Source organism: Alexandromys fortis, unplaced genomic scaffold (genome assembly GCF_014885135.2).
Source record: "Alexandromys fortis isolate MF-2015 unplaced genomic scaffold, M_Fortis_MF-2015_v1.1 scaffold_5, whole genome shotgun sequence".
Taxonomy (NCBI): Eukaryota; Metazoa; Chordata; class Mammalia; order Rodentia; family Cricetidae; genus Alexandromys; species Alexandromys fortis.
This window is the reverse complement of record NW_026067924.1, coordinates 183,449-205,386: the sequence shown is the minus strand read 5'-3', so window position 1 is coordinate 205,386 and position 21,938 is coordinate 183,449. Positions and strand designations below refer to the sequence as shown.

At 46.1% G+C, this 21,938-nt stretch overlaps 1 protein-coding gene across 6 annotated transcripts; it reads right to left on the bottom strand.

Annotated features, from left to right (window-relative positions):
- Positions 1 to 4,482: 4,482 nt before the first annotated feature.
- Tbc1d7 (TBC1 domain family member 7) lies at positions 4,483 to 18,727 on the bottom strand. Of its 6 annotated transcripts, none has more exons than XM_050142700.1 (9): positions 18,575 to 18,724; positions 17,859 to 17,958; positions 17,038 to 17,180; positions 16,042 to 16,122; positions 14,968 to 15,155; positions 9,282 to 9,419; positions 7,618 to 7,763; positions 6,281 to 6,410; positions 4,483 to 5,227 (listed from the first exon to the last, which is right to left on the bottom strand). In XM_050142700.1, the coding sequence occupies exons 3-9, from the start codon at positions 17,147 to 17,149 to the stop codon at positions 5,141 to 5,143; spliced, it is 882 nt and encodes a 293-aa protein (XP_049998657.1). In that variant the 5' UTR covers positions 17,150 to 17,180; positions 17,859 to 17,958; positions 18,575 to 18,724; the 3' UTR covers positions 4,483 to 5,140. The 6 variants fall into 6 exon arrangements, with proteins under 6 accessions (XP_049998657.1, XP_049998659.1, XP_049998658.1 ...); XM_050142702.1 differs by having other exon boundaries at positions 18,535 to 18,711; XM_050142701.1 differs by having other exon boundaries at positions 18,555 to 18,711.
- Positions 18,728 to 21,938: the final 3,211 nt, after the last annotated feature.

Here is a 21,938-nt window from a genome sequence, read left to right as displayed (position 1 = left end):
GACAGGTTTTTTTCATGGCCCTGGATCTCCCCAAGGAGGCTAGACTAACTAACTAGTTAGCCCAGGAATCTCCTGTCTCTGACTCCACACACTACCACTATGCCCAACTATTTTTCCGCTTAGGTTTCTGTTTTTCGAAACAAGGTTTCACTTGTGTAGCCCTGGCTGTCCTAGAACTTACTCTGTAGACCAAGCTGACCTCAAACTCACAGAGATCTGCCTGGCTCTGCCTTCCAAGTGCTGGGCTTAAAGGTGTGCACGACCACCATCGAGCTTGCCCAGCTATTTTGAAATGTGAGTTCTGCAGAGTCAACTCAGGTTTTCATGCTAGAGCAAGCACTTTAGCGAATGAGGCATCTCTTCGGCCCCTGCCCCTGCCCTTGCATGCTTTTTATGGTGCTATGGACCAAGCCAGGGCTTGTGGGTCCTAGGCAGTACTATAACCACTGAACAACATCTCCCAACCACAGAAAGAAATTTTGGGCTCAGAGAAAGGGGTAGTGAGTGGCTTCTGCCTTCTAGCCAGGCAGCAGGAACACAGGGTCTAGACTACTCATCTAACAGTGGTGACCTCTCTCACCCGAGGTGCACCCGGAACTTCCTTTTCTTATCTCTTAGCTGACTGACCAGCAGGCTCCCTTGGGTTCTGACATTTCTCAGGCCTAGGCAAGCCTTCTCCGTAATCTTGTGATCCATCAACCTTAGCAGCTGCAAATTCTAATTGCCTTGACTCCGGCTCACTCAACTGTCATATGGTCTGACAGCCCCAGTTCAGGTCTAGAGCCCCAGATATTGGGCACCCTGGGGCTCTATCACCCTGTATTTCCACCCCTCTCCCCTTGCAATCAGAAACAAAAGTGCTGCCTGCCACTGGCCTCCAATCTCTCACCTAGGCAAAGTCAGCTTTTGGTAGACTTCTGGGATGAATTAGGCTTGGTATGAATGTTCACAGGGAACACCCAGACATGGAGATGGTGTGCCAAGGATACCCGTGTGATACCTCCCTATGTCCCCCCGACTACCTCCTACCCCATGAGATGGCTGGCTGTCCCCCTACAAGTAAATGGTGCAGAACAAGCCACTCAGACATAGCACATAGCAGAGCGGGGGGTGGGGGGGAGATGTTCTGACCCCTCAGTCCCTCAAGGCAGGAATCTGATCAACATGTGCTGCTGACTGGAGTCCAGAGCTTCTGAGGCGTCCTCCCTGCCACTAGGAACATGCCCTCTTGTGCTGATGTGGGCTCCTAGCATCCTCTCCAACTCTCCAACACTCAGTACTGGCTCATAAATGGCAGGGTGCTCATATTTAAGTCATGATGGAGGGAAACCAAGGAGCCAGACACCAAACTGCTAGGGCACAAGAAGGCAGAGTTGGCATTTAGAAGCAGATCATCCAAAGTCTCCTCTCCTGCTTTAAAAGCACCAACTGTTGGGGCTGGAAAGATGGCTCTGTGGTTAGGAGCACTGACTGCTCTTCTAGAGGACCCTGGCTCAATTCCTGGCTCACAGCTGTTTGCAATTCCAGTTCCAGAGGACCTGACGACACCCACAGCAAAAGCACCAATGGACATAAAATAAAAATAGATAAAATTTTTAAAAAGTACAAACTGTCATGAGGCAAAAGTCAAACATATCCCAACACATACTTAGACCCCCTACATATACAAGGCATACTTACACCCCACAAATGTTCATCTACCATACATTTCACATGTATGGGACACACTTCGACCTCACAAATGTATATATACCATACATTCCACATACCCACTCCGCATACTTAATCCCCCCATACTCTACACATAGCTACCTATTCACACACTCTCACCTCATATATTCCAGACCCTGTTGACATATACATTCACAAATACATATTCCACATATACACGGACCCACACACAATACCCCATATACACCAGCTCCCCTCCACATATATACCTACCCACACACATACAGCACATATATACTCTCCCATTCCACATATACCAGACAGTACACATTCCATATACACATATGCCCACATATACATACCACATACACATCAACCCCCCTACATATATACTCCACACACACATACACACATATACACCAGCTCCCCCAACATACACACCCACACATGCCTTTTCCTTTGTGTCTCAAGCCTAGTGGATTTAGAGCTTCTGCCATTGGTGTGTAAAGATGCCTAGAGACAGAACCGGAACTAAGTTCAGCACGGTGTGACTAGCACGCTGGGCTATTTTAACATGGAATTGCCGTTCCCCCACAACTTGACAGTGTTCTGGAAAAGGGAAACATGAGGGCATTTTTATGAGGGGTGGAGGACTGAAGACAGAAGCTAAACAGGGCTCTCTCCAGATACTTCTGCCACGAAACAGTGGGTCCCTGTGTGTTCTCAGCTCTCAAAGAGTCCTTGGCTGTTTAGTTCCTAATAAGAAAAATATACATGGTGCCACACTGACTTGCTTAAAAAACCTCCCCTCCCCATCTCACCTGACTGGGGCTGACAGGACACACAAGCAAGGTGCTGTCTAGTGCACAGCAGTACCGCAGGAGCCTTGCGTGTAAGACCCTCTGACCTCAGGGGAACAGCAGGAAGGGCAGCTGTCGTCTCCAAACCTAGTCCTGCCACAGGGCTCCTGGCTGGTTCCCCATACCCACTCAGGACAGCATACTTTCAAACTTTCCTCCAGTTCAGAGGTGGCTAGTTCTTTTTAATTTTATGGGACTGGGATTCAGTGACATCGATAGATTTCACCATGTCTATTTTATTAAAAGACGTGTTTAAATGATATGTGACTACCTCAGTAACCAGTGTTGAGGTGATAGTTATGCAGGCATGAGGGACCCAAGCTCCTGTCCCAGCATGCAGATAAAAAGTGAACATGGTAGCATGGGTTTGTAATCTCTGAGCTGGTGAGGCGGGGATGGAAGAATGCTCACAATCTATCTAACCTAGCTTACCAATAGGCAAGTCATAGTCTCAGTGAGAGAGCCTGCCTGAAAAACCGAGGTGGATGACCATCCTGAGGAACAACAGCAGAGGTTGACTTGGGCCTCTACACACATATCCAAGTATACTCATTCTGCACACGTGGACACACACACGGAGGGGTGAGTGTAAATGGTCTGTCCTGTCCCTTTAAGAGACAAGCCATGCCCACTACCTCCCCTGCTGAGGCAAACTGATCTTCATTCAGCTTCCAGCCTAAGTTCCTCTCTCTCTCTCTCTCTCTCTCTCTCTCTCTCTCTCTCTCTCTCTCCCTCTCTGTCTGCTCTTCTCCCCTCTCCCCCCTAACCCACCCTAAATATCCAAGTATACTCATTCTGCACACGTGGACACACACACGGAGGGGTGAGTGTAAATGGTCTGTCCTGTCCCTTTAAGAGACAAGCCATGCCCACTACCTCCCCTGCTGAGGCAAACTGATCTTCATTCAGCTTCCAGCCTAAGTTCCTCTCTCTCTCTCTCTCTCTCTCTCTCTCTCTCTCTCTCTCTCTCTACCTCTCTGTCTGCTCTTCTCCCCTTTCCCCTCCATAACCCACTAAATAAATATCCAGCCTCACTCTGCATGACGAGCCTATCCACGTCTCTGTCTCTCACCCACAGCATGGCTCCCTACGGGGGACCAACCACCTTCAGAGACCTGTGGCGAGGTCTCATGGGGTGCCCATTTGTCTTTCTCTCTTGGTGGGACTGGCTGCCCCTTTGAGGTCTCTCACCCATCATGTAGCTCCCTGCCTGGGACTCATGGCCCACTGCAGCCACTTGGGAATCCACAGCATTTTATTTTTACCATTACAGTGAGGACACAATTTCTTTATCATATCTCTGTGAGTTTCACATGTTCTCTATGATCACTAGGAAGCAAGCAATTGGGGCAGAGTTTCCTCTGTGTGTGTTTTCCCCTATGTCCCCAAAGTTCTTCAGGTTACTTGAGTGGTTACTAAAGAAATGGTTGGCGGAGAAGCATTTAACATACTGACTGCAAGTGGAAATCTGTGTGAAGAGGGTTTGCTTCTGAGTCCGTTTAAAAGACTCCCTTTGTCTGGTACCCACAGGCTGACCAGCTGGTTTCATGGCTCTGTTTCCTCTCAGTCCTTTGTCGGTAGCTGTTTCACACGTCAGGGAGGGACTGGGTTCTCAGAAGTATAACTCCCTAATTTCATCCTCCCTCACTGTGTGGGAGGAGGATGGGGAAAACTCTGATGTGCTCCCCACATTCCTGCAAGACTGTGAGCTGAGTAAGTCTGCAACAAGGGCCCCATTTTATTCATCAGTCCCAAAGTCATCAAAGGCTTCCTGAAGGGTGACCATATGTGACAGAATAGGGCCGGGGATCACTGGCTATTAACCTTAGCCTGCCACCTCTCCTAATCCTGTGGTAGCAGAGGGTGCTGGAAAGGTCACCTGACATTTAATGACTTGTTAGAAAACGTCAAGAGACATACAAATATCAAGCAAGCGATCTCTCCCAGAAGGCAAATTTAGAGGTGTTTTATTCAATAAAAGCTTCGTGCCAGTAATCCCAGCACTCAGGAGGCTGAGGTGGGGGGATTGCCAGGAGTTCAAGGCCAGTTATATAATGAGTTCCAGAAAGCAAGGTATAGAATGAGGCCTTGTCTCAAAAAAAGACTTCATTCCAGCTGGCAAAAGAAGCAGGGAACATATAAGATGCAAGGACTGTTTGTAAGTCAGTTTAGCAAGACATGAGAAAGCACACGTTCTAGGTCAACAGAAGGCAAAAGCCAAATCTGAAGTGCCGAGAAAAGAAAGCTGTTCTTTTTCCAGAAAGAGGCCCGTCTAAGTTTCTAACCTGTGCCTGGTGCTCATCAGAGGGAGGCGGGCTTCACTGTACCTCTCACTGGATACCCAGGCTGCACCTGAGCTGCCTAAGGACCAGGAGGGATTTCCTGACTACCCTTTTAAAATATCACCCCAGAGCTGTGTGTGGATGTCGCCAAGAGACGCTGCTTCACAACACTGCTGCACCAGGCACTGTGATTAAATTATTTTACTGAGTGGGGGTGGAGGGAGCATTTTGAGCACCACAGCGAGATTACCATTTCTATACAGTTAGTAACGACATGGACAGGGTGCTCAGGGAGGGCCTGCAGACCATCCATGACGTCACAAGCTGTCAGGCTGAGTGGACCGGGGTCCCACAGTGTTTGTGCCACAAGTCGATGGCCTTGCTCACAATAGCGTCGGAGCTGTCCTGAGGAATCTGTAAAGAACAAAGGCATCCAAGTGAAATTCCTTGTGTTTGTTCCTTCGGGATCTTCTCTCGTTCTGTGGCAGACCTGTTTCCATGGAGCTTTCTCTGGTTTTGGAAGGTGGTAGCAGATTCGGAATGATTTAATGCTCCTGGGGACATACTGAGTAGCTCTGGTACCAGGCCATCTTTCCGTCCCCACTCACCACGTAGCCTTGGACAAGTACTCGGCTGCCTAAGGTTCAGCACTGTTCTCTAAACAACATCCCAAATTCACAGAGCTGTTCGTGGGATGACCGAAGGGAGCTCTTGCCTGGCACATGCCTGGCACTGTTGGCCGCTAATTAGTACAGCAGTGGTGATTCACTTAATGAGCACATACACATTCACTTAGCTCTTACTATTTACGAGACCACACTTCACACGTGTAGCTGGTTAATTAAGGGGGGAGGGGCTCTGAGTACGCTCCAAGCTGTACTCTCAGCAGGCCTGATCTCTGTACTGTTTACCCAGGAGAGAAGGTTCTAAGCGGGAGGAGGAGCTGGTTCCCTAGGCCTTTTCAGCACGCACTAACAAAGGCATTAAGCGCCCCAGGTAGGATTACCCCCGTGGCAGGAAAAGGCCTAGAGAACCCCAACAGTGCTCACTCACATCGCCTCCTGGTCCTGCTGTGCTCACTGGGGAGAAGGCTACCCCACTACACCATACCCCAGGACTCTGAGTAAGGGGCTTGCCATGCAGACTGGCATCCCCAAAGAAACAGGGAGACAGCAATACTGTTAAGGAAAAGTAACTTTCTTTTCCTGCCAGGAGTGAGGTGCGTGACTGTAATCCCAGCATCCCAGGAAGCTAGGGCAGAAAGATTACCAAGAACTGGAGGCAGCTGGGATATATAGAGCGTTCCAGGCCAGCATGAGTTACAGCATAAATCACAATCTCAAACCAACAACAACAAAATGCTTTAGAGGAGTAAAACTACGCTGTTAATGTAACACAACAGGAAAACCTGGCCTGCCAAACTGCCTTCATTTCCAGATTCCAAATCCAGGGAGACAAAGCGCTCACGTTTTCCAGGAACTTTATCATCTTCTCCGCACTGTTCAGTGCCATGACTTTCATCTTAAAGGTCAGTAATATTTCTACTGCGACAAAGACTAGGATCTTACAGGATCCACTGACAACTTTATCCCAGACCCTAGAAAACAGAGATCACCAAATTACAGGTGTGCAAAACTGGCGTTACCGAGACATCTCAGTTCATAAAGTAAGATCAAATTCCACTCATTTTCGGTATATGATTCAGACAGCAACTGTGAAACAGTCAGTAACAACATGATAGATGAGCCGCTGAGATGATTCTAGATAGGATAGCTTTATAAGGGAAAAAATGAAGCTCACTTAAAGTCGCTGCTGCGCTAGAATGTTCCAAATGCCTGCTGAGAACCCGATATCGAAGGAAAAGACAGTCCTACACCGGGGTGTGCATCCTGCTATAGTCATGTAATGCCAGCTTAGCAGACACCATAGGACAGCAAAATGTCAGGCGAAGTCATTTCATTGCCAGTGAAATGAGAACCAGAGGAGGTTCTCTAAACATATTGCAGGGCTCTTTATGAGTGTATATGTAACATGCCTGGGTGTAGCTCCACAGGCACATACATGTAAACACTTGCAGAGGCTGGGGTTGATTTGGGTAGCTCCCTCTGTTGTGTTCCACTTGATTTTTTGAGATAGAGTCACTCAGTGAACCTCATGCTCACCAGCTGACGAGACTGGCTATCTAGTGAGCACCAAGAGCTGCCTGTCTCCACAGATACCCCTGCCAGCACTTGCTTTACGGAACATGCCATCATACCTGGCTTTCTATATGGCTGTTGGGGATCCAAACTCAGGTCTTCTTGTTTGTACAGCAAATAACTGTACCCACTGAGCCCTTCCCGAGACCAGGGAGCCAGTCCTTGACCTACTATAAAAAATGATTTGATAATTCCTATAACTTTTGAAGCTGGTGGTAGACTCTGTGTACTAAGTTACACATTTTCTTTTAATGCTTTCTATATACTGACTTCTTTCTTGAAACCAACATCACAAAGACCCAGGTAGGGGGGGCTGGGACTAAGAAATACCCTTAACATGTGTCTTAGCTCTTTTGAGGATGTCATACAAAGGTGTCTATTTGTTTCGGCTACCAATGCCTCACGGCATCCACACAGAGGCCCACAAGCTTCGTAGGCATGTCTCCAACAACAAGGAGAACCACGTTAGGTACAGAAATAGCCAGGGGATGTAGTTTTGCATCTCCTCCTCATTCTGAAGCAAACTCCAACTTAGAGGATGGTCACAGAAGGGCCAGGAACTCTTTCAGACTCCAAGCTGCCTGTATGCGGTGGGAAAACACATACCTCTGTAAACTGGACTCAGGCAGGCATCCGGCGAAGCACCTTTTGAACCAGAGATCATAAGGAAGTTTGGACACGGCAGAGCAGGCCTTCAGGTGACTCAGCAGCCTACTGTCTTCCAGATTCAAGTACTGTTCAAAAGCCTTGGGCTAAAGATGACACAGCAAAAGTGATTACTCATTTCCTGTGACATAATGCCACCTCATGCTGCAACTTACGCTGAAAATAACTGCGTGCTGAGTAAGAGAAAGTACTAGAAGACAAAGCTTGAGAAGCATCAAGTCCATCGTAATGCGACAGACTTTGGTCGGTACTGACAAGGGTGACCGCACTGGAACTGCAGGCTTTCTCAGGACGCAGGGCTCTTCCAGTGCTCACTCCACAGGACAATACCCAGGCAAAACAGAACGGCTGCCACCCGGAACTGCACTAACCAGATCCAACAGCTAAGGCAGAGTCTACAGCAAGAGTCAGGTATTATGGAAAGCTACAAAAGGCCCACGGCAATACTGGGCCATCTGGAGCTATCATGTGAAGACCTGAAGGGGGGAAGCTGGCTGAGGTGTGGCAGACATATAATACATATAATAAGAATGATATATACATATATGTGTATGTGTCTACACACACACTCTGAAGCCAACAATAAAAATATATAAAGCTGACTAACTTCACTGGCCCTCAAGGCTGTGTCAGATGGAACGAGAGGGCAGGGCCACTGCTTGAAGGACAAGACTTAAGAGCCTTGTACCTATGCAGCAAAGTGGAGAGCAGGCCAGCTCAGGACCTGCCTGCCAGGTTAAGATGTAAATTTGCCCAGACTATGGCACACACGCACACACGAGCAAGGGCGTGTTTATTGTCAGTGTGAGGCTATTAGACTTAATTACAGCAAATTCGTAAGGGGAAACACTGAGTAAATTAGTAGGAAAAGTGATTCTAAATGAGAGGCTGTCAATCCTAGCCACAAGCAGAATTGCCTAAGTCTTGAAACATTAGAATTCCAGGCCCATCGAGAGACTCTGATTTAATTGGTCTGGTGGAGGAGGAGGGGGGATAAGAAATTCTCCAAATCTCTTGAGTACTAACAGGAAGTCAGAACTGAAAGCCATTAGTTTATCTGAATGAGCCTGGAAATTCTCCACGCACTGAAATAAACAACAAAACAAACAAAAAACGGTAAGGCCCGTGTGTAGAGTAATACACTCCATGTGCTCATGTGTATATATGTGTACATGTGTGTATGCTGGAACACAACAACAGGAGCCTGGAGTCCCGTCCAGCAGCCCTGGCTGCCCTCGCTCTGCACTTGAAGGTATGTGAGGAGAAGGAGCTCCTGTCACTTAGGCCTTCTGTACACATGGGCAGACAGAAACCCTAATTAACCAAGTGACCACGCTAGGTAAGCCATTGGGTCTGGACGGGTCAGGACTACTCCAGAGCAGGCAGGGCTGCAAGCGAGTCCAGCCCTGGAGACCCCAACAGTGCTCCAGCAGCAGAAAAGGAAACACGGGGCCCACTCCATGTCTCCCCACTCCATGGGGAACACTTTCTGGCCTTTACAGAACACATCTGCCAGAAGCCACTATAGAGGGCCCACCTGTCACAGCAGCAGCATCTCGGTGACAGTGTCCCTGACACTCCCATTCAAAACACAAAACCCTTACCAGCTGAGGTAAAGAATCCCGGAACTTGCTATTTAACTGCTTCACGAAGCATCGGGTGACCCAGTAACAGTCAACGCTATCCTCCACCATCTCCTCCATGGCTTTGGCAATGGCAAGAAAGATGTCATCCTCCGGCTCCTGAAAGATTAACAATGAATCTCAAGAGGAAGGCAGCGGAAGGAAAGATATGTTTCTTCACTGAAAATGGAACACTGCCCCCTGCACCCCAAAGAGGACCCATTAATAAATCAGAGACGGTAGAGTGTGCTAGAAAGAAAGAAGCAAGGGAGGGAAGGAAGGGCAGCCACAGAGAACCATGGGAGTCAGCATGACTGAACAACAGCTGGCTCTTGGGTGGGGTCTGCACAGGCAAGGCAGGGTCTCTCCCACGCAGCCAGTCTCCATGTTGGTTCAGTGTTAGGGAAGGCAGGGTCTCTCCCACACAGCCAGTCTCCATGTTGGATCAGTGTTAGGGAAGGAAGGGTCTCTCCCACACAGTCTCCATGTTGGATCAGGGGTCCTTCTGTGATGACACACCCACTTTGGAATGTGTCTCAGTACATAGCTTACGAATACTGGGGGACTCCAAATGGGCTCCAAAACACTGATTATGTCAAAGCTTCCACACATGGCTACAGAATGCTGTTCTACCTCACTTTTTCACAGCCCAGAATCAGAATTTTAGGAAGCAGAAGGTCACTACTCAGATCTGTTAATATGAAAATAAACCCTCAAGTAATTTTCAACAGAGGACTCTTATTAAACTGAAACCCTATTTGTAAAGTTATTTTATTTTCAAATATTACCATCAACACCAAAAACCAACCAACCAAACACAAAAAACAGCCAGGAAGGAGGTACAGGCCTATGAGCTCAAGGCCAGTCTGGTCTACAGAGTGAGTTCCAGGGCAGCCCTGGCTACCCTGTCTCAAAAACAAAACAACAAAAACTTTACATTTTCATCTAGACTTTCATAATTTGATACTTTTAAGATTAAAAGGAAATTAAAAAATACCATTCTATTCCCTGAGAAGCCCCAAGTTAAATAAAAATTTCCTGTTTTAATAAAAGGCACTTCAATCTTAGGTTTCCTTTCAGCTTGTTGATATCCACAAAATGCAAGCAGTCAGGCTGGAGAGATAGCTCAGTGGCTAAGAGCACTAGCTGCTCTTCCAAAGGACCCAGGTTCAATTCCCAGCACCCACTTGGCAGCTCACAACTGTATCTTCAGTTCCAGGGAATCAGACACCCTCACACAGACCTATATGCTGCCAAAACACCAACGCACATAAAATAAAGACAAATCATTTTTTAAAAAAAAAAGTTTTAAAAAAAACGCAAGAAGGCCCGGAGTTAGGATTAACAGAAGTGTATTTCTCTAAACAGTGTTAAAGTATTGGGGGACACAAAGGAGCAAGAAGGAAAGGAAACCTCCAGGATTCCACAGCCCTAGGCCTGGCCTGGCCTGGCCTGGGCGACCCTGCAGATGGCAAGGTCCCCATCACTCTGACAGGCCAAGGGGAAACTAATGTTCTTCCCCCAGCTGTGATCCAGTACTCACATGCTCCTCAGACCACAGCATAAGAGGGCTGAGTATGTACAGAGAGGCAGGGAGACAGAGGCCCACACCCACATTCAGATCAGACAGCACGTGCACCTGAGACTGCAGGGGAGGTGCCAGGGCTCAAAGCATGGACCAGTGAGCAGGGATGAGCATGAACCAAAGCGTGGACCAGTGAGCAGGGATGAGCATGAACCAAAGCGTGGACCAGTGAGCAGGGATGAGCATGAACCAAAGCGTGGACCAGTGAGCAGGGATGAGTATGAATCATGCCTATAATTTTGATTGCTTAAACTAACACAACAGCTAAACTTATTGAACTCGAAGCCCTTTTCCTAGTGTGGGCCTGTGTCTCAGCTACTCAGGGAGCTAAGGCAGGAGGACTGCAACTGGGCAGCTTAGTGAAAGGTAAAATGAAGGATGCAAGGGGCTGGAGATGCAGCCAGCGGCAGGGCACAGCCTAGCACCTAAGAGGTCACAGGTTCAGTCCCAGAACCACAGAGCTCATGTGGTACTTTCAATGTCACAGTGCTGACGCTGAGTAATAGGAAAACGAGACTGTCCTGAACACCACTTAATATTTAGGGGCTCTTCTGCCTCTTCATAAACGTAGTGGTCAGCGTGAACGGATGGCCTTTATTAGTGCTAATCTGACACAGGAACTCTAATATTAACTGCCTATATATATAATATATATTATATATATATAATAAGCCATATATAAAATAAGTCAATTATTTTTGAGGCAAGCTCTCACTATGTAGCTGGACTCAAGCTCAAGTTCCTCCCCTCTCAGCCTCCGAGTACTGGATTAGAAGTGGTGCACACTTGGTTCACAGCCCAATCTTCATTAAAAACAAAGTTTGTAGATAATCAAAGCTTGCATGCAAATCCTTGCTTGAAAAATTCATTCTGTTTTAGCCAAATAAATAAAACCTTCATTAAGATACCTAGACAACTGCAATAAGTGGCCAGGAGTGGCTGACGACACTGACTGGGAAAAGAGCCAGAGGCGAACACCTTAGGAAAATGGGAACTTTTAATATCTGCCACAGGGAAGGCTAAAAATAACCTTGTGCTATTGGGATGGAATTGGACTTACCATTGTGAACCCAGGATTTTTATTATAACTTAGAAAGATACACACTAATACATAAAAGCTGGGTCTAACTCAGCAGTAGAACACCAGTCTGGCATGCATGACACTCTGGGTTCCGTGCCCAGCAGCACAACATCTATATATTTTATACACACACACATATACACACACACTCTATCTATATCTATATCTATATCTATATCTATATCTATATCTATATCTATATCTATATGGAGAGAATGAGAGACAACTTGGCATGTATGAATATGCAAGGATGAATATATATATACTCACATATATTTTTTACGCCTGTCTACTAAGTGAACCTGAAAGCAAACAGCCCAGGAAACCAGAAACAAAGGCGCAGGCCAGAGCTGCAGTGCAGGAAGTAAAAGCTGATCCTGGAGCATCTTTTTGTGATGAAATGTCAGGGAACATTCAAAACAGTGGAGTATCAGACAGACACAGGTGTCAGATGGAAAGGGCTCCCGCTGGCCGAAGCTGGAGCATTTTGAACAACAAAAGAAAAAATGGCAATAAAATAGTGTCGGCCATGAGTTAAAAGGATTCTGTACATCCACAATGACATCAATAAATAAATGCAAAGGGAAACTCATAGATGCAGCGAACAGACCCAGAATGAATTCAGGAATTAGAGAACCATCATTTGGCAACTCAAGCCGCAAAAACATTTTAGGCAATAATAATAGTAATAATAACTGGGTGGGTATTTACAAGCCTCCAGATTCCAGGAAGCTGGCACACACCTCTAATCCCAAAACTCAGGTCAGTAGGCAGAGGCAGAAAGAGGTCTGTGAGTTCGAGACCAGACCAGTCCATCCAGTAAGGGTTACACAATGAGACTCTGCGTGTGTGTGTGTGTGTGTGTGTGTGTGTGTGTGTGTGTGTAGTCTCAGAGTTCCTTTCCATTACTTACTCACTAATTACAAAGAGTAAGCTTACAGGGGAGGCACCTGGCAGGCAGCACCTGTACCAAGTGATCAAAGTTACCAGTATTTCTCTTGCTATCCTTACCAGTAAAGCATAACCAGGTTGTAGTTATCAGAAAATGGAGAAATCCCTAAGAGACTCAGGCTCTTCAAAAGTGTCAAGGTCACAGAAGTCCAAAGAAGTCTGAAGGCCAGTGGGTTTAGGACCAAGAATGGCAACTAAGTGTAATGTTGATCCAGAATGGTGTCCGGGGTCAGAGGGGCATCAGGGCACAGGCAGTAAGATCTCGAAAAGATGTACAACTTAGCTCCTAGCCTAGTGTCAAAGCTAACTTGTAAGTTCTCGTCATCACTCTGCGGTTTTGGAAGATCCAGTAAATGAGGATGCTAAGCGAAGGTGTATGCAGGTGGTGTGCTATTTTATAACTTTCTTCTTACTTAAAGTTACTTAAAGATGAAAGACATATATACATATAATTGAAACCAATGAATGGCCAAATGTATGAGCCAAACTTTAATAAGGTAGAGCTGATTACATAGCAGTTTTAAATGTCTCCCCACAAAGGGAAGAAGTGGTTACAAAGGGAGAAAGAATAACTTCCCAGTAGAAGCCCAGCAGGCACTGCCTTACCAAGAGATCAGCATTAATGGATGTTCCAGGAGGCAAAGCCAAGTGAGCCTCCCGACACAGTACACTGTGAACACATCACCCATGGGTGTCCCTGCCTGTATCACAAGAAGGGAGCACAGGCGGACCTGAAGTAGGGGGCTTTCTGTAAAATTACTGACCAACACCTGTCAAAAGTGTCAAGGGCATGAAAGAGAAAGACAAGAGACCCGTCCAGAATCAAAGGTAACCCACAGTCCAAAACTGATTCTTCAGCTAGACCTTTCGTGTATTTGTGATGAAGGGCATCCCGAGAATGACTGGGCCAATAAGAATGGAGCTCATAGGTCAGACTGGGTGCTGTCACAGCGCTGACTCGTAGCTGTGCGGTGCTCACCTACAGAGAGACTGATGGAACTGAAGGAACAGAGCATCACAACTGACGCTTGCTCTCTTGTGGCTTATACAAAGAAGTGTGTGCGCAGAGCCAGGAATAGCGGTGCACGCCAATAATCCCAGCACTCATGCGACAGAGGCAGGAGGATATTGAGTTGGAAGCTGGCCTGTGCTGTATACATGGGGAGAACTTGTCTCAAAAGAAGACAAAAGTGAGGCTGGATAGATGGCACTGGCTACTCTTCCAGGGGAGAACAGTTTGGTTCCCAGCAGCGCACAACCGTTTGCAACTCCAGTTCCAGGAAACCTAATGGCGGGCAAGTGGTGCACAGACATACATGTAGGCAAAACACTCATACACCTAAAATAAAATAGTTTTTAAAGACGGAAGGGAGATGGAGGAAGAGAAAGGAGGGAGGGAGGGGAAGGAAGAGGGAGGGAGAGAGAGGGAGGAAAGTACAGATGTAGGAGAGAGTGGCAAAGCAGATGTCACTAAATGCTAATAACTGGAAATGTCAGTAAAAAGTTATAGAACTTCTTGGTAGTATTTTTGTGCCCTTCCTTCAAGTTTGAGACTATAGTCATGCATCCCATAATATTTTAGTCAGCCATGGACCCATCTAGGATAGTGATCCTCTATGATTAAACTGCCTAGTAAGGTCACAGTCATTGAGTCTGAGCAAATGTAAGTACATGATGTTTGCAAATGTCCAGTGACACACTTCTCAGAACATGTATCATCACTAAGCAATGTGTGACTGTGTCTAAAACAAAACACAATTTAAAATAACTAACAGTGATCGTTCAGGACCATAGAGCCCAGGTAAAATGGTTGCTTTCATTGTTCATTGTACCGACAATAAGAAACCATTGAAAGTTCCTAAGGCAAAACATTGTGCAATGGGAGCTAGCAAGAATAAAGGCTTAGAGGTGTGGCTCAGTGGTGGACTGCTTGCCTAACATTCACAAAGAATGAATGAATCCACAGCTCTGCAAACACATTAGCAGACAAAGGAAAACGTAATTCTTAGAAAAGGGGTTGCGTTAAACGTCACATGAGAATGACCACTCACCAGTGGAAAAGACGGACTTCGAGGCAGCTTCCCAGACTCAAGCTGGTACATGCGAAGATACACTTCAACCTGAGGGGTGGCATCGTTGACGAAGCGGACTACTGTCAGCGCATGAAGGACGTCCGAGTACTGATCTTTGCGGTAGGCCATCACCTTGGCATGAGAGTCATGGTGTGGAGGCAAGATCCCTACACAGGGAGAGGGGACAGGAAAAGGGCAAACTGAGACCCCCACGCAAATCCTCCCTCTAGTGGGAGGAATCCTGTAAGAAGCAGCCCACACAGCTGAGACGATTCTCTTTCGGAAAGTGTCACTTGAAGCTTGGGCTACAAAGATCCCTTTATACTGTTACAACTCTGCATTTCCAGTGTGTCTAACAGTAAGAGAAACCCAGGTACAAAGCCAGTCGGGCCTTGGCACTCAGGAAATGTCACAGACACAACAACATTTCCCATTAATAAGACACACAGGGTATCCCAGAAGAAATGGGCACTTGTGATAACTGCCTGACATGGACCCTTAGAAGGAATTCAATTGCTGACTTCAGAGTCTTTATGTAAAATTCAAGGGGGAAAAATGCTTCGAGGAAAACTTAGTTATCATAAATTCTGTAGATGGTCACCACACATACCCAACCAGACACGAATGAGCACACCAAAGCTGCCAAGAGGTTCAGCAAAGAGCCATCTGGAGAGCTTTCTAGAGTGGCTTGCAGTCCCTTGTGACCTCCATATTGCATGGTCAGACTGAGGGCTGCGGAGTTCTCAGGCTGTGACAATACACTAGGAAAGGAGCATGTGGTCTGTTATCCAACCCCACCTACACCTGCCCTACGTTCTACGAACCTAGACTTTAATTCCTCGTCTGTCACAGAAATTAGGTAAGAATTTTTAGGCTCCTAGGGTCTGTCCATCTAGAATAGTTAAGACTTCCCTCAGAAGTCTAGAATTACTGCACACAATTTATGTAAGTCAGCAGAGAATCTAAGCAAATCCTCCTCTTCCGCCTGCAAGATGACAAAGGATCCCACTCAATACTTTGGAAGTTAAATTCCCCAACTCCCCAGTCTCATACCTAGCAGCACCTTCCATACCAATGCACGGTACATGGATGGGAGAGGGAACCTCTGGCTGAAGGTGCAAAGCTTCTCAATGTCTAAAGGAAGAAAGAGAACAATTTAAAATGTTACATGGGCTCACAGCACCTGAGAGTGCAGCTTCACTAGTTCAGACGCCTTCAGAAGACATCCACCGCAGGACCAGCAACTGAGGCCATAGCGGTCTCATTTCTAGCCCACACCTTCTAGCAACAAAGCTATCGAAAACAGCGCTTTTGCAGCACAGAAACGTATGTTGCATACATCACTGCATTCCCTCTAAAATTAGCAGGAATTACTAAATACAGAATGGCGGGGAGGGATACAGTGTTGCTCAGTGATAGAGCATGTCTTAGTATGTGCAAAGCCCTGGGTTCCAGCCCCAGCTCTGCCAACAACAAGCCCTTTACACAACTTAGGTTTGTCTTTATACTATGGTTCTGTTTTACTGTAACAATAGACTACTGTTGTTAGCTTAAGATAAACTAAGTATCAATGCGTAATGAAGGATTATCTTCCAAATATAATTTTGCGGAGTTTACCTGCAAAACTAGAAACCATTGTGATACAGCTAGAAATTGAGAGGAAATATATAGGCTTAATTAAAAATAAATAGTATTGAGTTATTTTTAAAGGTGAGGTGTCTTACTACATATCCCCTGGCTGTCCTGGACTTTACATGTACACCAGGCTGCTCTTGGACTCATAGATCCCTCTGTCTCTTGAGCGCTGCAATCAAAGTTCTGCACGACCACACTCAGCAGCGTTGAGTTTTTAAGAAGATTTGCACAACCTTTCGCCTCTCAGTGAATTTGAAAAATCTTCAACCTTTCTCAAATTACACCACTTTGACATGTCCCTTCACCAAAAAATACAGCAAGTACTAAGTACTGCTTCAGGTCTACTAAGTTAATCTTTACTTGGTAACACCCACTAGGACTGAGAACCAATAAGCTTGCACAGATAAGGCTCACCCAAAGGGTCATCTTTCAGGAGGATTTCCAGGGATTTCTTTTCTTCAACTCCCCGAAACCCCACTTTCTCATAGTAGACTGATCGAAAGTTTCTCTGAGAGTCATCAGTCATATTTCATTCTTAGAGGGTTTCTTAAGTGTGCCTAAAAACAGAGAGAGAAGAATTGGGAAGACATTAAGTTATTTTCTCTGCCTTTTCAATAAGTCAAATATGAAAAAAATGCCTGCCCCTAACCAAGGAGCATTAAATCTTTGAATTCACACAGCTCGAATCCCACCTTCCTTATGCATCTTGGTCAAAAACAAGATATGAGTTAGCTGTCCTCTAAGCCACACAAGAAGATGGCACAGAGTGTAGGGACTAAGGTTCAGTCTTTACTCACTAGCACAATGAAATATCTTGTAGCAATTATAAACTTGTGAATAAAAAAGATACAGGCAGTTTATGTTATGTTATGTAAAAGGGGCTAGCCAAGGGTATGTACCCTGATTCTAAATCCAGTTTTACAACCGGGATCTCACTAAGTAGCTCATGATGGCCTCAAATTCAGAGATCTGTGTCTCTGCCTCCTGAGTTCTGAGATGAGAGGTGTTGGGCCACCACTCCTGGCCCAAGATAAGCATTTAAAAAAAAAAAAAGTGACATCCAAAATATTATCCACAGTTATCTTCAGGTAGGAGTCTTGTGATTTTGATTTCTTTTGTTTTGCTTAGCTGTGCTTTCTAAAATGGGCATTTGGGAAAAGGAGAAGAAAAAAATCCTGCCCTTGCCCTTATCTTTTTTCTTCTACTGTAAACATAATTCTGCCAAGTGTAATTACCAAAATTCAAAACCTCCAAGAGATAAACAGCATTGAAGTATAGCCAGAAGACGGTTAGGAACGGAGACGGATGACAAGCGACAGCACAGGCAATGGAAGGCTGAAAACAGAGATAAATAAAACCCAGCGTGACCATTCAAATCATCTCAGTGGCCCACCATTCCTTCACAACAGTCTTCCTGATGCTAGTGGTAAACCAAGAAAAGATCGAAGGAGGTTAGTGAGTCAGGCACTAAAGATACAAACACTCTTCCAAAGAATACAGTCCTCAGCTACTAAAAGCCCCCGAGACGACCCCTGCTTATTGCAGGGGAAGATAGATTTCTTCCTTGGGTCGGGAAGATATCATCTGAACATAATCTGTCACGGAAAAGATTATAATTCATTTTTGCAAAAGCAATTTGGAATTTAGAATTGCTTTGAAAGAGTTCCACGCTCTTCTGACAGCTGTTTTTTTTTTTTTTAATCCAAAGCATTAAAACGCAAACTCTGGAATTCTTTTCTTTGTTTTCTTTGTTTTTTTTTTTTTTTTTTTAAGCATTCGTGCACTGTGATGGCAAAGGCGTCGCCCTGAAGGGCATGCAACCAATTCCTGCCCAGGTGCTTCCACCTGCGGGTAAGGTGCCGGTACCCAGTGACGCCCCAGACCCCGCTCTCCCGGCTATGAACGCTTCACCTCTAGTAGAGCAAACACACCCGGGTTCAGACTAAGTGACCTGCGAAAGCAGCGGGAAGCAGGCTGGGCGCGCTGAGCCACAGGCGGGCAGGCGGAACCACAAGCGCCGGGGCGGAGCGAGCGAGGGGAGCAATGTTGCAGGACACGTAAGCCCGCTCCGGTTTTCCCGTCCGCCGTTAAATCCCGCCGGCGGACATGACGTCACAGCGAGTGCGCAGGCGCAGAGGGCATCTGCGGAAGCCACACCCACACCCGGGCGCGGAAGCTTTGAGCGGCGGTAGCTGTCTGAGGTTCTCAGCGCTGTTGTGCTTTAGTATTTTTCCCTTCGCATCCTTAGGCGTCTACTCTTGATTCCGAGGGCTTTAGCGATCGTTTCTTCCTCTGTCCGGCCATGTGTGCTTAGGATGTTCTTCCTTCTCCGGCCGCCGTGGTCCTGCCCTGTGGGGACCGGGGTCCCTCAGGCAGTGTTTCTTTCCCCTTGACCGGGTGGAGAATCGGAGATAAATAAGCCTTTGCTTATTGGTAGCATTGCACTCCTTCACACCAAACGTTCAAAATGTCCATAAAAAAAAAAAGTATGTCCTCAGCTATTAAAAACTCGGTGATGGAGCGGGAGAGATGGCTCGGCAGTTGAGAGCGCTTATTACTCTTGCAGAGACCCGGGTTCAAGTCCTAGCACTCACGTCGTGGCTCACAACCATCCTTAACTCCAGTTCCAAGAAATCCAAAGTCCCCTTGCTTCTGTCAGAAGTAGGCACACACGTGGTGCACATGCACCCCGACAAAATACTCAGACACATAAATATTTAAAAAACAAAACTTAGTGGTTGCCCAATAACCAAGGGAGGATAAGCAAAACTGTTTATTTAGGGGATGGGGGGAGAGGAATTGCTGTCGCTCGCCTTTTGGCAACCACTCACTCAGACCTAGTAGAAGGCCGGCCCGGTGGCTGCTTGCCAGGGGAAGCTGGGAGCCACTGGACAGAGCTGGGGTATCCTGTATGATTTGTCTTGGAAGGCATATTCTTTGGCCTTCCCCAGTTAGCCCTGAGTTGCAGGGACTAAACTAGGGGAATATGAAGATCTAGTAGGTTCTTGAATTGTTACTCACCATCTGGTTTCCTAGACTGTTTTAGAAAAGAAGCTATTTTTCTGTGTAAGTTGTGGGTCACATTCTATTTTAGGTATGAGCGGGCCATTGTCTTTGTGTAGTCAGCTTTGCAGTTAAAATATAAAAATGAGAGTTGGAGAGATGGCTCACTGTTTAAGAGTACTGGCTGCTTTTCCAGCATCTTTGGCTCAATTCCTAACACCCTCATGGCTGCTTGCAACCTTCTGTAACTCTAGTTCCAGGGGATGAAGTGCCCTCTTTAGCTTCCATGGACACCAGGCAAAACACCCATTAAATAAATTTTAAAAAAATAACAATAATGATGTAAATATGTACGTTTAAAAGAAGATAATGCAGTTAGAAGTACAAATATTGAATACATATTTGAAAACAAACGAACTCATTATTAGATTTAACAGATAAAATACTCTTGAAACATTAAAATTAATCAATGCTCTCACTTCCTGTGTTTCCTTCAAATCCTCAGAGTGGCATCTGAAACTTTTCCCGGTCTGTCCCTTTTGCTGCTAGTCATCCTGCCTTCGGGCCTTCGGGCCTTCGGGCCTTCGGGCCTTCGGGCCTTCGGGCCTTCGGGCCTTCTCAAGTTAGTTCCTCTGTCCCAGACAGATTCAGAAAACCCTGATCTAGCTCGGTCTTTTTTGGTTTTCCAAGACAGGGTTTTTCTGTATAACAGCCCTGGTTGTCCTGGAATGCGCTCTGTAGGCCATGTTGGCCTTGAACTCACAGAGACCCTCTGCCTCATCTAAGTCTGTGTTTATGGTTTATACGTCATTAGAGAAGCTGCAGAACTAGAACGGTGAATGTGTGAAAGGAACACATAGTCTTTAATCGTGACAAATAAGGCAGACAGGCAATATAGTCAGTGCAATTTAATTGGAATAAAAAAATCCTTTTTTGAGTAGCAGCTAATAATTAATAAATAAAACATTATCAAACCATGAGGATTGCTATTATGGTTTCAATGAAGGCTGTCCTCTGGAGATCGATGGTAAAGGCCTGGTTCTCTGCTTGGTGCTGTTGGAAAAATGCTGGAAACATTTAAAGGCTGAACCTAGCAGGAGGTTTTAGTTACTCAGGGTATCTCCTCCACGGCTATGGTGGCCCAAAAGTAACTGAACCAAACTGTAAGCTAAAATAAGCCTTTCCTTCTTCAAATAGTTCGTTTATCGCATGTCCTTGTTGCACTAACAAAGATGACAGCAAACTCAGATTTGGTGACTATATAAATTCAGATAATCTGTGAATCTGAAAACGGTCGATCCTGAATGATCACAGAGCTCATTTTCCACCTTCACTTTTGTCGTCTGCCAGGAAACTGGATCTGTGGGTCTGCTTTAACTACGGTAGGCGGGAGCTATAGCAACACTTTCTGGTCGGGACCTCCAACCCGCAAGTAATGACACTGCCAGCTCACAAATAATGACATGGAGACTTGTTATTATTATGATTCATCATGGTGGTTCATATTGTCAACTTGGAGGGACCTAGATCACCTAGGAGACAAACCCCTGGCCCTGTCTGTAGGCGTTTCTAGATTAGGTTGAGGCAGGAAGACTTCTCCTAACTGTAGGTGGTCCATTCCATGGGCCTGTGTCCCAGGTTGATGCTGTGGTTTAAATATGAAATGGCCCTCATTACTTCTTGTATTTAAATGCTTGGTTCTCTGGCTGCTGTTCGGGGAGGTTGTGAGACCTTTAAAAGGCAGAATGTTGCTGGAGGAAGAGGGTCACTGGGGGCAGGCGTTGAGTTCCTGTCTACACTCCACTCCTGACTGGATCCAATGTGGTCAGCATCTCCTGCCCTCATGCTTCTCCTATCGTGATGGGGTGTATCTCCCCTCAAATTGTAAGCCACAACAAGCTCTTCTTCCCTTGAGTTCTTGTCAGGTTTTTTTTTTTTTTTTTTTTTTTTTTTTTATCACAGCAGCAAGACAAGGAAACAATATAGAGCTGTCTCCTTGTGCAACTGGGAAGGTACTGGAGAGAAAGCTGTAACTGGGCTAGGTAGTGAGGAGTTGTTAAGATTGTGAGTAACGGCAGTTGGGCGGTGAAATCACGTGCTGTGCTGGGTAGCTTTGTGTCAACTTGACACAAGCTAGAGTTATCTGAAAGGACAGACCCTCAACTGGGAAAATGCCTCTGTCAGATCCCGCTGTAGGGTATTTTCTTAACTAGTAATTGATGGGGGAGGGGTGATGCTATCCCTATGATGGTGGTCCTGGGTTTTTTAAAAAAGCAGGCTCGTAAGCAAGCCATCCCAATTAAATGTTTCCT

Bases quoted from the DNA above. Each gene is read 5' to 3' on its own strand.
- Tbc1d7 (XM_050142699.1), bottom strand. From the start codon at position 17,149: ATGACTGATGACTCTCAGAGAAACTTTCGATCAGTCTACTATGAGAAA. The intron at 15,156-16,041 runs GTATGAGACTGG...CTCCCTGTGTAG, and splicing joins GGTATGGAAGGTGCTGCTAG to GGATCTTGCCTCCACACCAT. The intron at 6,411-7,617 runs GTATGTGTTTTC...TCTGTTTTCTAG, and splicing joins CCTGAGTCCAGTTTACAGAG to GGTCTGGGATAAAGTTGTCA.